At 34.6% G+C, this 16649-nt stretch overlaps 1 protein-coding gene and 1 non-coding gene across 2 annotated transcripts in view; one reads left to right on the plus strand and one right to left on the minus strand.

The window, feature by feature from the left end:
* Positions 1-1920: 1920 nt before the first annotated feature.
* Positions 1921-16649, minus strand: part of HOMER1 (homer scaffold protein 1) — a 109599-nt gene continuing 94870 nt past the window's right edge. The window contains exon 9 of the mRNA XM_090276416.1: positions 1921-5006. Coding sequence (XP_090132542.1) covers positions 4818-5006 — 189 coding nt within the window. The 3' untranslated portion in view covers positions 1921-4817. The remainder of the gene's footprint in view (positions 5007-16649) is intronic.
* LOC150008591 (U6 spliceosomal RNA) lies at positions 9698-9805 on the plus strand. Its single transcript, XR_016511483.1, has one exon. It is a non-coding gene; the product is annotated as a U6 spliceosomal RNA (small nuclear RNA).

Raw genomic sequence — 16649 nt, forward strand, 5'->3', positions numbered from 1 at the left:
TATAGTAGATATTCAACAAACACTCCTTTATGTTCCATTTCATACTAAAGTTGTCGGGAGAGTATTCACTTCAAGTACGTGTGCTTTCTAGCCATGTTTTCTGAAAATCATTCCACTTAAGGTATAACAATCAAATTAAGTCATTGACCCAAGTCATATAGATATAACTTACTATAAATATGCATGTATAAAAACATAGTTTATCACAGATAACAAGATAAAATTATGAATGTTGCTAGAAAAAATATCAACAAAGGACATTTTTCTATACTACAGAAATGAGCTTCATTTTGCATTTATTAGGCACTCATTATCACCTTAATTTGGTGTTATTAAAAGAAATCAGAGTAATACGTCTGTCCCTGGGTATATCTGTCATGAAAATAACTGACAAAAGTAAGTCAGAATCCCACAGAGTGGAGAGTTCTGAATGTTAGGTGTCTTATATTAGGTTATAAATCCTGACAAGACAAATACCAAGATCTTCTGAAAGCCTTTGAGATTCATTGGGGAAATTTCTACTTATTTATTATTTAAAATCAGCAGCAAGGTAGGAAATAGCACTTTATGTGTCTGGCCATGCTGCTGTCCCTCAGATAGAAACTGAAGTCTTCATGATCCTACTGTTTTTGCTGGCTCTGCTCCTCCCTTCCCCGAAGTCCCCTTCCAACCCAGATGTACTCCTGGGATCCTCTGGAATGGACAGAAGTGTCCTCAACAGGTCAGAGAATCATCTAGAAGTCTATTGGGAGCTGTGGCCCTTTTCCTATTCTACTCCAGAAGTAGTTTCTCTCCCTACACCACCTGTTTTTGGTAAAAATAACTTAAGTGTTTCTTTTCCATCCAGTGTACTAAGCAGAAATCACTAGGCAGTGAGTGCTGACTGAGGGTTTTTTTCCTTGGATAAAATCGTTAGCTATTTTACGAGGCAATATATAAACAAAAAATGAAAAACATTCATTTTTAAAATTCAATAACTATGCTTCAATTTGCATGACATCTCCATACCAGTTTCCCATAGAGAAAAACTGTCATAAAAATTTAAGGTCCAATTTAATGTGAATTATTAGGAACATTTTCACAATTTAGAGTAAGGTGAATGATGCATCTGTTCCCGTTCTAAAATGATCCTTTTCTAGTAATTTTCAAAATAATCTCTCACATGAAAATCATCTCAACAAATTATGGTATAGAATGCTACTTGAGAAACTTTAAAAAATATGTCATTCTCAAGTACTCATTACATGGACATTTTCTTCTTTAAGTTTCATATCAATTAATTTACTACATGAATGATAAAAGAACTATGTTAAATATACAGAAGACAAAAATTAACTGAAGACTATTTTATAACTTCAAGCACAGAATTTCAGGATGATAAAATCATTTGATATCCAACAAACAAAAGAATTTCTTAACAAAATAAAACATAAAACAAAACAACAAAAAACACTGCCACCAGGCAAACCTTCCCTTGGGCCTGCCTCTGCCTCCCACTCTGGAACAGACAGAAAACCAGGTCCACAGAAGAGAGAAGCTGAGCTGCATACTCAGAGTTAAATAAAAACATGGAAGACTGTAGCACACATGTCAAAGAATAAATTTAATTTTAACAAAGAATTTAATTCTTTAACAAATGAGTTTTAAAAGGTGTAGTGCTTTAATTTTGAGCATCCCTTTTTTAGTTCCACTTGAAAAAAAAAAGTGTAAGTTTTTTTCTCTAATTGCTTCCCAACAGTTCAATGACAGCAAAACATTAAATCTATGATGGTGCTGGAGTTCTTCTATAGGGACAGAGATGCGACTTCATGAGCTTTGTAAAATCTGCAGTAAGGGAGAGAAAAAAGACAGAAAGGGAGAGGAGAGAGAGACAGAGAGAGAGAGAGAAAGAGAGACAGAGAGACGGGGGGTGGGGGGGGGAGAAAGAGGAGAAACAAAGACTAATTTTCCAGACTGGGAAATACTTATAAAACCTTTTATGTCAAAGTTAGGACCTCACAACATAACACACTAATGTAAAATCCAATAGCACCTGTAAGATTTAAGTAAATGCTGCCATCACTTAAATGCTTTTAAAAAAATATCTGTAAAAGACTGAAGGAAAAAAAGATAAAGTACATTCTCCAGAGAACAACAAATTGTATTTCAAAATAAAAACTGCATTTTTGTTTTTCTTTTTCTTATTTTTTTTTTGGTACAAGAACTCATAGTTATCATATAACGACTTATACACAATGGGCTCGATCTCTGCTCTCTTTCTCTGTGTCACTTCAAGTCCACATGTTCAGGCTACAGTCCCCAAGATTGTTTTCTGACAAATATATTACCACAGTTTGATCTAAATATAGATATATTATATAATACTTGTCTCTGGGAAAATGAAATTTTAATATGCAAACTTTTATTTATATAATACAGAAATGGAGAAAACTACAGTAAGCACACAACCTAATCATGACTTATAAATGATGATTCTAGATACTCTCCTACTGTAAATTAGTGTTTAAAATAGTCTTAAGATTTTATTTATATGTGCACTTGTGTTCACCTTATCCCATATACTGTACAGGTCTAATGACAATCTGGGAATTTAAAGGTGCAGCCCTCAAGAAATTGTTAAACCACTTTTTTAAAAAAGAAAAAATTAGGCTCTATTGGACAAGGAAAAAACTCACAAAATTTCCAATTTTAAATTTCATATCAGTAGTAAAATATTAAAAATAATTTTCTGTATATACATATGGGCATATGTATATATTGAATTACACACATCTCACATATCAGTACAATTCAAGTGGAAACATTTTGATGAGTTATTTTCCCATTAAATAACAACTATGTCAAAATTTAAAAATATCGTATTACATCATTAAAATAATTCACTTACCATTTCAAAAGCTTACACTGTTTTTTTTAATTTTTAACTCTTCATAACTATATTCCCTGATCCCTAGAGTTAAATCCCCTATTTAAGTCAAAATCTGGTGCTCTTTGTTACTCAGAAACTGATGGATAAAATCACATCAATTTCAAAATTCTAACAATCAAATAAATTTTATTACCTGATTTTTCAGAGAAATATCTCAGCTCTGAGTTTGTGTACCTACATTATTCTCCCTATAATACAGAGGCAAGGAGAATATCCTAAAACAGATGGAGGTAACTTACATGATGTTATAGCACATATAATGCATGGGTATTAAGTGCCTGACAAAACTTTGCAGAAAAGTCTGTGAAAATTTATTTTAGAAACTAACTTTAAGGAAACAAACCATTTATTTTTCATTCCAATATAAATTAATATGTATGTATTTCCATACATACACATACATATATAAAACAAAATTGTCTATGATGAGTAGCTGTTTGTGAGTGAAAAAATGGTAACAAATCAATTAACTAGTCTAATTCGTACTTAACAATTCAATCTTTTGGGGGTACAAAAAAAAAGTCAGTGCATTTTGTAGACCTCATAGAGTCAGATGCTCAAGCATACACTGTAAAGAACCCTCCTCCACATCACAGGCATGGTACAGCGAGAATACATGGACTCTGATGTGATTCCTCCTCCATAAGCAGACTCAACAGCACTTGGTTTGCTTTTAAAATAGTTTCTTGAAAGAAATATAGAAAGAAATGCATTTTTGCTAAAAGTCTTTTAAAATTACATCAAAATAACATCAAGACCTGTTCACTGAGAAGAGCCTATTAAATTGAATTTCTGTTTTGAAATGCCTCGTTAACAAACATTTTAGAATATTGCCTTGTGAGGTTTGACTAGAGATGCGGTTGCTGTGAAGATCCAGAGTACACAGCTCAATCCCAATAGTCCTCTGATCAGCTTTTGGATGGAAATGAATCCCCTTTAAAATAGCTATATACCTTAAAATGATCTATAATAAACAGTTCCCCAATAACCACAATTATTTGTAAATTGAAATGCATTGATCATTCAGAAAAGATTTCTTGCAAAATATATAAATAAAGGTAACTGCGTATTCTGTAAATAGACATCACATTGCTAGACCAGACCGTCAGTGACGGGCTGCTGTATTTCAGTACTGTGTCAAATTTACTAGAAATTTAAAAAGAAAAATTTCTGAGGGACGCAGCTGCCTTCATTGGTTGGCTTTAAAATATGTAATAAAATGGGAGACAATATCTTCTCATAAATACATGGAATCAATATGGAAAAGAAAACTATACAGTGGAAAAAATTAGAGAACACCAGAGTGTACCAGAGTGGTCACCAGAGTGAAGTATCTTCCAGTATAAAAAAAGGGAAGAACTCTATACACCAAGTTAGAGTAAGCATGTTTCAATTAAAGATGCAGCTCTCTCTCACTCCTGGCAAGAATTAATTGGTAATGGCACTGCTTCTCAACAATGCAAAAATAACCTGAGAAGTTATTCGGATTATAACAAAAGACAAGGCTTTCATCACTAAGTTTTTGCACAAAACACAGCTTTAGATATCATAAATAAATTAATGTGACCCAGACAGTGTTATTTTTCCATTGGCTAATATCAGAAAAAAAAGGATTGCATTTAGTGTCTATAATTTTCTAGTTAACTATGGCCAATAATATACATGGAGGTAATTTGTAGTTCAAGTGTTTGATCTCTTTTTTTCCCCAACTAGCTACAAGCTGGATTCTAAAATTTACACTGAAATATACAATTCCAATTTTCAAAAATTCCTCCTTCTGGAGGAATGGTATTTAAATTTTTTGTGCAATCTTGATGCAGAGCCCAAACAGTCCTATGAAGAAAGACAGTGTATTTTTTAATCAATTGGCACTGAAATTTCACTTTCCTTAGCTGCATTCTAGTAGCTTGGCCAAGTTATCTCGTAATTCTGTTAGTTCAAATATTTTTCCATCAAGAATTTCTAAGAGTGTCTTCAGGTTATTGCGAAAAGCTTCTTGTTCATTCTGACTTTTCTCCAGACGTTGCTCTAAGTCAGACAGTTGTCCCTCCAGGTCTTTGTTCCGAATTTCAACTTCCTTTAGGAACAAAAGTGTAATAATATACATGTCAGTTCACAACATGGAAAAATATATAGCTTTTGTTATTACTAATATTGTGGTAGTTAATGCAGTTTGACCATGACGATGAGCTTCTGAATCTCAAGTTTACACAATTTTGGAGATTTGAGTTTTTTTTACCAACTGATTTGTTCATGAATCCATCTGTCCAACCCAACAAAAATTTCCCAACTGCTCACTTTGTGCCAGGCAACCCCCAGGGTACTTCAAATACAGAAAGCGTATAGAAGGCCCATTGGGAGGATGACCTACACCTCGTTTCTATTTCTGCTCCCATGCTTTTCCTAAACGCACCGCTGTGAGCAATCTCAGGTGAAAGCAGACAGAGGAAAAGAGAGAAATTAACTTTTTTCTCCTTATTGGCAATTCTGGAGAAAGACTGAGAGAAGAAAATGACTCTCTAAAATGAAGGTTTAGGATCCTCTGAATATGGTTATTATTCTTTGTTTTGCCTCAAGAGTGAATACATACATGCATGTAGTAGAGAATATAGCTCAACTGCTAAAAAACTACAGTGAAGATATATAATAACTATACATATAAGAATTATAAAGCTAACAATTCCAACATACTGGAAATGAAGGGGAAAAAAATCACAAAAAGACAGTTCATGGCAAGAAAATTAAAAAAAAAATTGAACAGAATAAATTCTGGCATACTAAGCAGTTTTTATTGCTCTAAAAATGCTTCTGTGATAAATATAGTAATTCTATAAGATAAAATGACATAACATGAGCTATAGATTTAATTTTGGTAAAAAATCAAATTTAGAAAAAGAGCAGAAAACCAACTATTATACTTTCAATGAACTACTCAGATAAGCAATGAATTGCAAGTTATAGTAATTCCCCCTTAACTGTGAGGGGGACACATTCCAAGACCACTGAGTGGATGCCTAAAACTGCAGGTAGTACCAAATCCAATATATACTATATTTTTCCTGTATATACATACCTATGATAACATTTAATTTATAAATTAGGTATAGTAAGATACTAACAATAATAAAATAGAACAATTATAACAAAATACTGTAATAAAAGTTATGTGAATGTGATCTCTCTCTCTCTCTCAGAGTAGCTGATAACTGAGATAGCTACTATATGACCAACGGGTAGGTAGCCTAACACAATACAGACATGCGGGACAAAGAGATGATTTATGTTCTGGGCGGAACACAGCAAGATGGCTGAAGATTTTGTCACAATACTCAGAAGGCGTACAATTGAAAACTTATGAATTGTTTATTTCTGGCATTTTCTATTTAATATTTTCAGTCTCCAACTGCCCACAAGTAACTGAAACAGACAAACAAGAAGCCAAAACCACGGATAAGGGGGGACTACTGTATATATCCTTTCTGGAAAGCTCACTTTTACATCTGAGAGGAATTAAGGTGATGGACACAATTTATATTCACAATATGAATCAGCCTCCGAAAATTTATTTCAAATGTTAGTAATCATTTGAATATAAATCTCTACGAAATCCTATTAAGTCTAAAGGATAGTGGAAAAAACTTTTAACTACTGAAAGACAATTTGGTGAATAAAAAGAACAGTGAGCACATGGAGCTGCAGCCTGCAACTGTACAAATCCGTGTGCATGAGGACAAACACTGGGAATCAATGTCCAAAGGGAAACTGGACCTACTTTGGGGTTTGGGAATTTTAGGCACTTTTTTCCAAAAAGTGTCTTAAAATACCCTGAAAAGTTAAACTTCTGAGAAAAATAACTGGGAAATGACTTGAATACATTAATAAGAAAGTAACAACTGATTTAGGATTCTGAACATAAAGACATGTTCACAAGCTTGGGCAGAAATAATTAAAATCAAGCCTTAAGCCAGCAGATGAGTTGCCAGAGCCTGGGAAAATATAAAAGGAAAAAAGCAGCTATAATGACTTATAAATGAAGAATTTAAGGAATCTCAATCTAATCTTTAATTGGGTATGTTTCTAATCTTTCCTTTGAATAATCCACAAGATGAAGATAAGTAAATTGACAGCAGAATCTGAAACCAATAAAATACTTATAAATCCAGAAGCCAAGATCATGGAGGTTCTAAACTGTGAGGGAGAAAACAGACCCTGGGATCAAATTAAAAAGTTCCACTCATGACTGCAGAGCATGCTCTCTTGCCGGCTTAAACAATAAGCTTAAGAGTAGAATGTTTCCAACTGTAAAAATAGATGAAATGTCATTCACTAGAAACACCCACTTCACCAGGCACTGCCCAGTTTGCCTCTAAAGCCTTCCTTAAAAATGAAAGGCGTTCTTGTTCTCCTTGCCAATCAATGAAACACCCAAACATTTTCAATGGAGCAAGAACAACAAATTCCCTCAGCTATTAAAATTGCGTTGCTCTCTCTAGATGTAGTCTCATACTCTAATGCCATTTTTCTGATTGGAGGAATTTCACTAGGCAGATAACAAAAGGGATGCAATACAATGCTGATGGTGCTGGTCTATTTTGAGGCAGAGAATGTGATCCTAGGGCAAGAATAGACAACTCAGTGCACACGGGCCAACGTGAGGCAGTTGGGGCCCTAGATGGTGGCTCTTCCCAGTTTTCTACCTTCTGTCCATATTTTTCAGTCCTCTCCTTCTTGTCTTTTGTCTCTTCCAACTCATTCTTCTGTTTATTATCATTTTTCTCCTACTATTTACCTACCCTTCTCCCAGAGGCCTGGCTCAACCCTGAAAAAGCACAGGAGGCCAGAATTTGCTAATTCTCTTTCAAGTGCTTTAAAGAGCAATAACTAAAAGTTATTCCTAGTGGGCAAAAGGTCAAGCTCTGTATTTCTTAGATACAGGCCTACAACACTAGAGTGATTTTTTAAAATTTAAACAATTATTACCATCATCAATGGGATCAGATCAGGTTCATTTTCTATAAATGTAAACCCTGTATCATTTAATCCAAATAAAAGCTACGGAAGAACTGTCTTTATTGACATTTGATTCATACTCAAACTCTTACAAGTTATATTATCGCCCTATTAGATTATTAATGTTCATCTATAACCGGACATCTAAATCATAAACACAAGTATTAGTAATTCAACAGAAAAATTAGTAAAAGACACACATTTTGAAGAAGACTTATTCAATAATTATTTACTGAGCACCTTCTGTGTACTAGGGTTGAAAATACAGCAGTAAATAAACAAATATGGTCCCTGTTTTAATGCATCCTAGAAGGAGCACACTGGCATTAAGAAGTAATCAGAACAGATTTCTGGGAACCCAAGGTAACTGTGAGTGGGCATGCTGGTATCTCCCAACCATTCTCCCAAACTACACAGAACAATAACAGGAACAAATAAAACCACACAAGTTACACAACTTCAATGTAACTAGAAGAGAACAATATACACTTCAAATTACCTACAATTAGGAACTATAAGCACCAATTTCCAGAAGAGAGATTTCTCAAGCTCTCACTCTAACCCTTTGCAGAAGGCAAGACGGGGGGCATGGAAGCAATGGGAGGAGAGGGAGGAGGCAAACGAAAGGCCTAAGACTGAACTCTAGTAATCCTAAGAAAGAGAAAGACCACTGAAAGTGCCAAAATACTAGGAAAGAAAAAAAAAAAAGACAAAAAGTCTTGGTAGACCAGAGCAGACTACAAGAAAGGATCTTAACAGTATATGAGGAGCCATCTTAGAAAGGCAATACTTCTGAGAAGAGGGTAAAAAAGAAAAAGACAGGAGCCAGTTGGAACAGTATGGTAAAGAAGGAAAACAGGGAAAGTTAGAATCTTCCAAGATAAAAGAAAATTAAATTACTTAAGGTCACACAACCTCTCCTCCACTGTGTCCCTCAAAGAGGGTGTTTCTGAATTAAGAATTTGTAAACCACCCAAACTGCCACCCTGTTCATTAAATACAAAGGTGCCCGCAATCTTCAACTACATAAACAGTCATGAGATAAAAATAGAAAATGATACTCTAAACACTTCAGTAAATGAAAATAAAAATTGTACCCCAAAACCAATTATGAAACACAAGAAAATTCTAACAGAATCCTCTACTCTGAATTAAATCCTCTCAAACAAATATTAAAAAAACAAAATGAGTGATATTCATATGTTTAGAGAAAGAGGCCAAAAAAACTAAAAAATAGGAGAGTTGATTAAACCCATGATAGTAACAGAGGAAAATGCCAAAATCATATAAGAAATAAAAACTGAATTATAAGATGCTCAAGGAAAAATAGATTTAAATAAAAATTATTTTTTATTTACTATTACTTAAAAATCAAAGGGAATTAAAGTGGGATAAAATAGGGCAAACAGAGAGGCAGTACTTGAAGAAGAAAAGATAATACCATTACAGATCAATGGAGTTCCTAAAGAAGAAAAACACAAAAATAGGACAGACCTAATATTTAAAACTTTTATACAAGAAAACTATCTGGGAATAAAGGAAGATCTGAATCTATAACTTAAATGGGCCTACCATGTACCTGGGAAAACTGACTCTCAACAATCAAATCTGAAAAATTTGCTAGTAAAACGTTTAGACTTTAGTTAAAACTAAAGGAAAAATCTTCCGGGAATACAAACGGAAGATGTCCCAAACTTTGAAACCAGAGAATTAGAATGGAATCAGAATTCTCAAATCAATATTAAAAACAAGGTAATAGTGCAGGCTTTGGCAGTACATATACTAAAATTGGAAGGATTCAGAGAATATTAGCATAGCTTCCTGAGCAAGGATGACGTGTAAATTCATGAAGCGGTCCATATTTTTATGTGACTGTCTAACCACTATGCAATACAGTTGAAACTAACACAAAATAATATTAAATGTAAACTGTAATAGGAAAAAAACCAAAACCATGATCATAATTGAATGGCATTTTCAAGAAACTCAACTAAAAATTATGAACCAGGGAGTTTATAGCTAGTTGTCATCTAAGTGCTAAGTCTATTTAAAAAACAAACAAAAAAAATGTCTAAACATGCAAGAAAATATATGTCCATGAACTCTTCTGGAACATTCTACTAGAGGATAAGCTTCATTCAACCAACAGATTACTATAGAAACTTCAGAAAAAGGACTGATGGTGACAACTTACACGATTTAATGTTTGTCAAAGACTAAAACAAAGATGGATGATGGTTAAAAAAAAATCAGAATGTACTTATTCTGACGAGATAAAAATAATAAAACTAAATATGGGAGAAAAGAGGAAAGGCAAAGAGAAAATCAGAGTGTGTTATGATTGAGTATTTAACAGCTCAAAGTCAAAGAATATCATTAAAAACTAACAAAACAGATAATGGTTTAAATATGAATACAGGATACTAGGAGCATTTTTAGAAGGTATAAGTTTAAAGGTAACTGCTATAACAAAGTTAAGACCATCTTAAATATCAAAAGATGTAAGAGGAAAGAACATGTCATATAAAGAAAAAAGTCAAATTAATATAACATACTGAAATTATTACATAAAATAATGACAAGTTGAGACCAAACAAAAACATATCAACAAACATGATTGAAGAAAAGTATTTTCAGTTTGGCTCACAAACCACTATCCAGCCATACATACACAACACACAAGAAATATTTACAAAAACTGATTATATGTTAGGTCCCCCCAAAAGGAGCAGTAAGACATATTAAGCATAAAATGAAATGAGCTTAGGAACTGATAATCATAAATTAAAAGGATCCTTCCAACTAGAAATTCATTTAGGAAGGCCAAAATAGTGAGAAGGGCTCAAAATAATAAGAGGCTGTGACACTGGTAGAAAAAGTGGCAAAGGATGACATGTTTTAATGTTAAAAGCTGCAACTTCCAATGAAAATATCACAGTTATGTTTATGCACCAAAAATACAGCAGCCACCTTTGTGAAACAGAAATTATAGGAAATGTAAGAAGACAGATAAAAACACTGACAAGAGACTTTAAAATGCCACTTGAAGTATAGAACAGATCAAGTGGGACAAAAAAAAAAAAAGGTAAGGAAGGATAAAGAAGACCTAATTACAAAATCACTAAAGAGCATTCATAAAAACTGATCGTGTATTAGATTATGAAAGTTATAAAAATTCTTGTGATCACAATGCAATAAAACTAGAAATTGGAAGACCCACCCACTTTGGGAAAGACAGCCAGGGCAGCAGCTAGAGGGGCACCAATCTGGTGCAGAAGTGGGAGAGGTGCCTGGAAAAGGGGCGAGTGCTGGGCAGGCGGCATTGTTCCCTCTCGGACCCCTCCCCCACATACAGCGCCACAACGTGGTGAAACAGCTTGCCCTGTACTGACGAATCCCTAAGGCTCTGCCCGTTACGTTAACAGGAGCGACAGCTCTACCTGGGATGCGAAGTCAAACAAACATAGGAACCTGTCAGAATGAGGAGACAGAGAAGTATGGCCCAAAAGGGGGGACCGATCAAGGTTCCAGTGGGAGAACAAAGCAACGAGGAGATAGCCAACCTCACAGATGAGAAGATAGACAATCTAACAGATGAGGAGAGAGACAACCTAACAGATGCAGAATTCAAAACACTGGTGATAAAGATGCTCACAGGCTTGACAGATATGCTTGAGTATAGCAAACACGGAAGAGAAGTGAAGGCTATGCTAAGCGAAACAAAGGAAAATCCACACAAAACCAATGGTGAAGGGAAGGAAACTGGGGTTCAAATCAATGATTTGGAACATAAGAAAGAAAAAAACAGTCAAGCAGTGCAGAATGAGGAAGCAAGAATTGAAAAAAATGAGGAAAACTTCCCAAATTTTGTGAAGGCGGTGGACATACAAGTCTGGGAAACACGGAGGGTCCCAGGCAAGCTGGACCCAGAGGGGACCACACCAGGATGCATCATGATTAAGATGCCAAAGGTGAAAGATAGAGAGTCGTGGGGACAGCAAGAGAGAGGCGGAGAGTTGTCTACACGGGGGTGCCTATAGGACTATCAGCTGATTTCTCAGAGGACACTTTGCAGGCAGGAAGGGACTGGCAAGCAATATTCAATGTGATGAAAGGCAACCTGCAACCAGGATTCCTCTATCCAGCAAGGCTATCATTTGGAATGGAAGGGCAGATGAAGTGCTTCCCAGACAAGGTGAAGCTAAAGGAGTTCATCGTCACCAAGCCATTATTATATGAAATGTCAAAGGGACTTATTTAAGAAAAAGATCAAAACTATGAACACTAAAATGACAAAAAACTCACAACTATCAACAAGTGAATCTAAAAAATAAAAACAAAATCCAACTAAGCAAACCAGAACAGGAACAGAATCACAGGTATGGGGATCATTTGGAGGGTTATCAGCTGGGAGAGGGGAAGGGGAGAAATGGGGAAATGGTGCAGGGACTAAGAAGCATAATCGGTTGGTACAAAATAGACAGGGGGATGTTAAGAATAATATAGGAAAAGGTGAAGCCAAAGAACTTATAAGCATGACCCATGGACATGAACTAAGGGGGATGGGACTGCTGGAGGGAATGGGGACCCTGGGCAGAGGGGAGCAAAGGGGGCAAAAATTGGAACTACTGTAACAACATAATCAATACAATATACTTAAAAAAACTAGAAATTAACAACTAAATAAAAAAAAAAGACCCTTCAACCAAAAAATTAAAACACCATCTTTTAAACATCTCTTGCATAAAAAAATAAAACCAAAATTACAGAATTTCATGAAATGACAATGATAATGGAAACACTAAATATCAAACTCTATGAGATACACCTAAAACAATGAGCAGAAGAAAATCTATAGCTTTAAACACATAAATAAAAGTAAAAGAATGAAAGTAAGGGAATTAAATTGCCCTCTTGAAATGAGAAAAAAGGAGCCCTGGCAGGTGTGACTCAGTCGGCTGGAGCGTCATCCTGTAGACTGAAAGGCCTTGGTTTCAATCCTCTGGGCTGCAGTTTCAGTACCTCGTTGGGGCATATATGAAAGGCAATCAATTGATGTTTTTCTCCCTCTCTCCCTCCCTCCCACCCACTCTCTCTAAAAACTAAATACATAATTTTTTTTTTTTTTTAAGGAATGATAAAGTCACAACTAAAGGACACTGAATTGAAGGGGTTCCCACTGGCCCAAATTGAGACAATCTGAACATCAAAATACATAGACAGACATGACAACTAGATGCAATATGTAATCTGGAATACATCCTAGACAAGAAAAACAATTTTAAAATTTGTTATAAGGGAGATTATTAGGATAATCATGAGCATTTGAATAAAGTTTTTAGACAAATAATTTCTTGATTTTGATGATTATGTAAGAGAATGTCCTTACTTTCAGAAAATACTCATTAAACTATTTACAGATGTGGACAGAAAGGGGCCACAGACAAAACCTGACAAGCTCAGGGGAGGCCTGCATGATGGCCTTGCAAACTCAGAGACTCAAAGGAGCCACACAGATTGGTCTGAAGTTAAAACCTTTCTAACAAAAGGGAGGTGATGGCAGGCAGTCATGTCCTACCTAGGATGGAATCTTCCCTGATAAAAGTCAATCTTTACCTTAATTGAACCTGTCTATTATCTTTCTCTGATAATATACCTTTGGATTGTCAAATTTCCTTTTGTAGGACCCTCAAAGTACAGACACAGCATCAGAGAGAGACCACAAATCCCCTCATTGTTATTATGTTAATTTTGACTGTTAAGTATCCTGTACCTGCCTATGTAAAATAAATATATGTCTATTATTTTAGTGTTTATCCAATCCCAGAGGTCCTGACCTCACTGTTTTGCTTTCTCCTGCATGCCTAACCTACTACCAATGGATTTCATTAACCAGCTTATGCTTCCTCTTTTGATTTTTGATTTTAATGTATAAAATAAGGTGCAAAACTGCCATTTTTCTGGAGCATTTTCTCAATCTATTGCCTCAAATAAACTCACAAAAATTCTATATAGGATTGAGTGTTTCTTATGTTGACATAGGTAGATTATCATAGCTACAACTTTATATATATATATCTGGAGAGAGAAAAGAGAGAAATCCAGAATGATCAAACAAAACAAATGTGGCAAAATGTTAACATTTGGGGGATGTGAGTGAAAGGTATATGAAAAAATCTTTGTATTATTCTTGCAGCCTTTCTGTAATTCTGAAGTTACTTCAAAAATGAAAAATTTAAAAATAAAATAAACAAGATAATTTCATATAGGAAAATAAAACATGGCAATATTATTGAGTTCCTGGGTGGGTCAGGGTGGGCACCTGCAGAGTACTGCTTAAATTGGGAAGTCAGAGAAATTAACATGTGAACCAAGAAGTAAGTACAAGTAGAAGTCATTCCATTTGAAGATCTGGGGATTTAAAAACTCCAGGCAATGATATTCCAAGAGCTCTCAGGTTAAATGCACTGGGTGCCTTCAAGATACAGAAAGATGATAAATGACTATAAACATATTGAAAATTATTTAGTCTTACTTGTTACTCATAATAAAAAAATAATAAAATAGTGAGCTACTTCTTTATTCCCTATCAGGTAGCAAAGATGGGGGGAGACCAATATCCAGTGGCTATCCTGCCTTTCCAGATATGAATTTCTTAGCATGAGAAAATTTTAAAACATTGATCTGAAGTAATTTTCCTTTAAATGTTCATCTTAAAGAAATAATAAGGGGGGCAAAGATTTATGTAAAAAGACTCATATGACATTATTTATTATAGCCAACACTGGAAACAACATAAATCACCACCCCTGCAGGCATACTGGAAGAAAACTATGGTATATCTATATAGGAGAACACTATGCAGCAACATGACATATGCAGCCTATTATATAATGTTAAGAAAGCAAGATTTAAAACAATGGTATCTATATGCCTCATGTAAAGAAAAAGTTATCCAAACAAACACTGGGGGAAGAAATGCTAAATGCTTTGCCTTAGGATGATGGAAATATAATTCATTTAATTTTCTTGCTAAATTATATATTTCTAAATATTTTTATAATGAGCATATGTTACACTGATATGTGAAAAAAAATAACTTGAACTTTAGAAAAATCATATCATATTCTTTTATATTACTCATAGCTATGAATGTTCCATTCATATTCATACCTATAATCCAATTCCATGCACTGCAATTTCAGAAATTCCTTTAGCACTGAAGGAATTTAATGGTCCTGATTTTCTAGGCTGAACTTATAAATGGATGTTGAAGAGTGTTGGGACTTTTGATAAACAGATGTTTCAGTGGGAGGTACTAGGCTACAGAGGAACTTTCTCCAATTGGAAAAAATACATGTTATTTCCATGGCTTGGCCTTTTAAAAGTCATCCTTAAGTTTTCTAAAAGCTTCCCTGTCTTGTTCCAGGTAGGATGCTTTGATAGGTATTTTTGATATTCAGTTAAAGACTAGATAAGAACTGATATTCACAACTCCAGGTTGCCAACTGTGATATTCAACTACTGCTCAATTAATGATGAAACATTTAGAAATTTAATATGAATCAATTATCTCTTGGTTTCTCTGGACAATGTAAATGTATATATAACTAAAAAAAAATTTTTTTTTTAAAAGAATTGTTAGAAATGGTTTGGATGATTGGCTGCAGAAAGAACAGAGATTTTGGAATCAAAACAAATCTAGGCCTCACTACTTTCTATTTAAGTGCTTGATTAAACCTGTTAATGCCTTCTCTTTGGAAGTAAGGATACAACACCTGTTATTGTGAGAATCAGAGCTAATGTATGTAAAGTGCTTAGCATATGTCTGAATTATAGCAAGTACTGAAAAAATGGTAGTCAAAATTAAAAAAAAAAAAAAGATAGAACTGTACTGAATTTCCCTCATTTTTTTAGCTCCGATCAAATGCTTCATATTTTAGTAGTAAACCGGGATTTCTCAATCTTGTCACTATTGAAATTTGGGCCAGGTAATTTGAGGTTTAGCAGCATCCTTGGCATCTACCTACAAGATATCAGTAATTGTGAAAATCTAAAATGTCTCCACCACTGTTAAACGTCCCCTGGGGAATAAACACTGCACCCAGTTGAAAAACACTAATTTATACAAATGATTAAAATGTAGAAACATTTAGGCCCTGGCCAGGTAGTTCAGCTGGTTAGAGTGTTGTCCCGATATGCCAAGGTTGCAGGTTCGATCCTTGGTCAGGGCACATACAAGAATCAACCAATGAATGCATAAATAAGTGGAACAACACATCGATGTCTCTCTCTCTCTCTCTCAAATCAATAAATAAAATTAAAAATAAAATAAAATAAAATGTAGAAACGTTTAGTAGGGCAAACCAAGACAAGTGACCTCATTTTCCAGGTTAGTGAAAGTTAGTGATAGGAGAGGGAAAGGGAAATATTCCATTTCATGCAATGAACCTGTTTTCTTTATGAAGGCTCTATTGTCAAGAATTTGATTGTCTTCAAGTTAGCCTATCCAAGCCTCTGTTTCTTCATTGACTCATACAGATTAAATGTATAATATAAGCAAAGTGCTTAGTTGTCTGTCTGGTACATAGTAAATACTCAATAAATGTTGAGAGCCATTCTTATTATTATCTAGGTGCTCCTTCTAATCCTGAGCTTTCAGGTCCCACTTATCCAAGCCCTTCTTGAAGGTGTAATAAAAGTGTCTGAG

The sequence above is a fragment of the Furipterus horrens genome, unplaced genomic scaffold, assembly GCF_987537825.1.
Source record: "Furipterus horrens unplaced genomic scaffold, mFurHor1.1.pri manual_scaffold_5, whole genome shotgun sequence".
NCBI lineage: Eukaryota > Metazoa > Chordata > Mammalia > Chiroptera > Furipteridae > Furipterus > Furipterus horrens.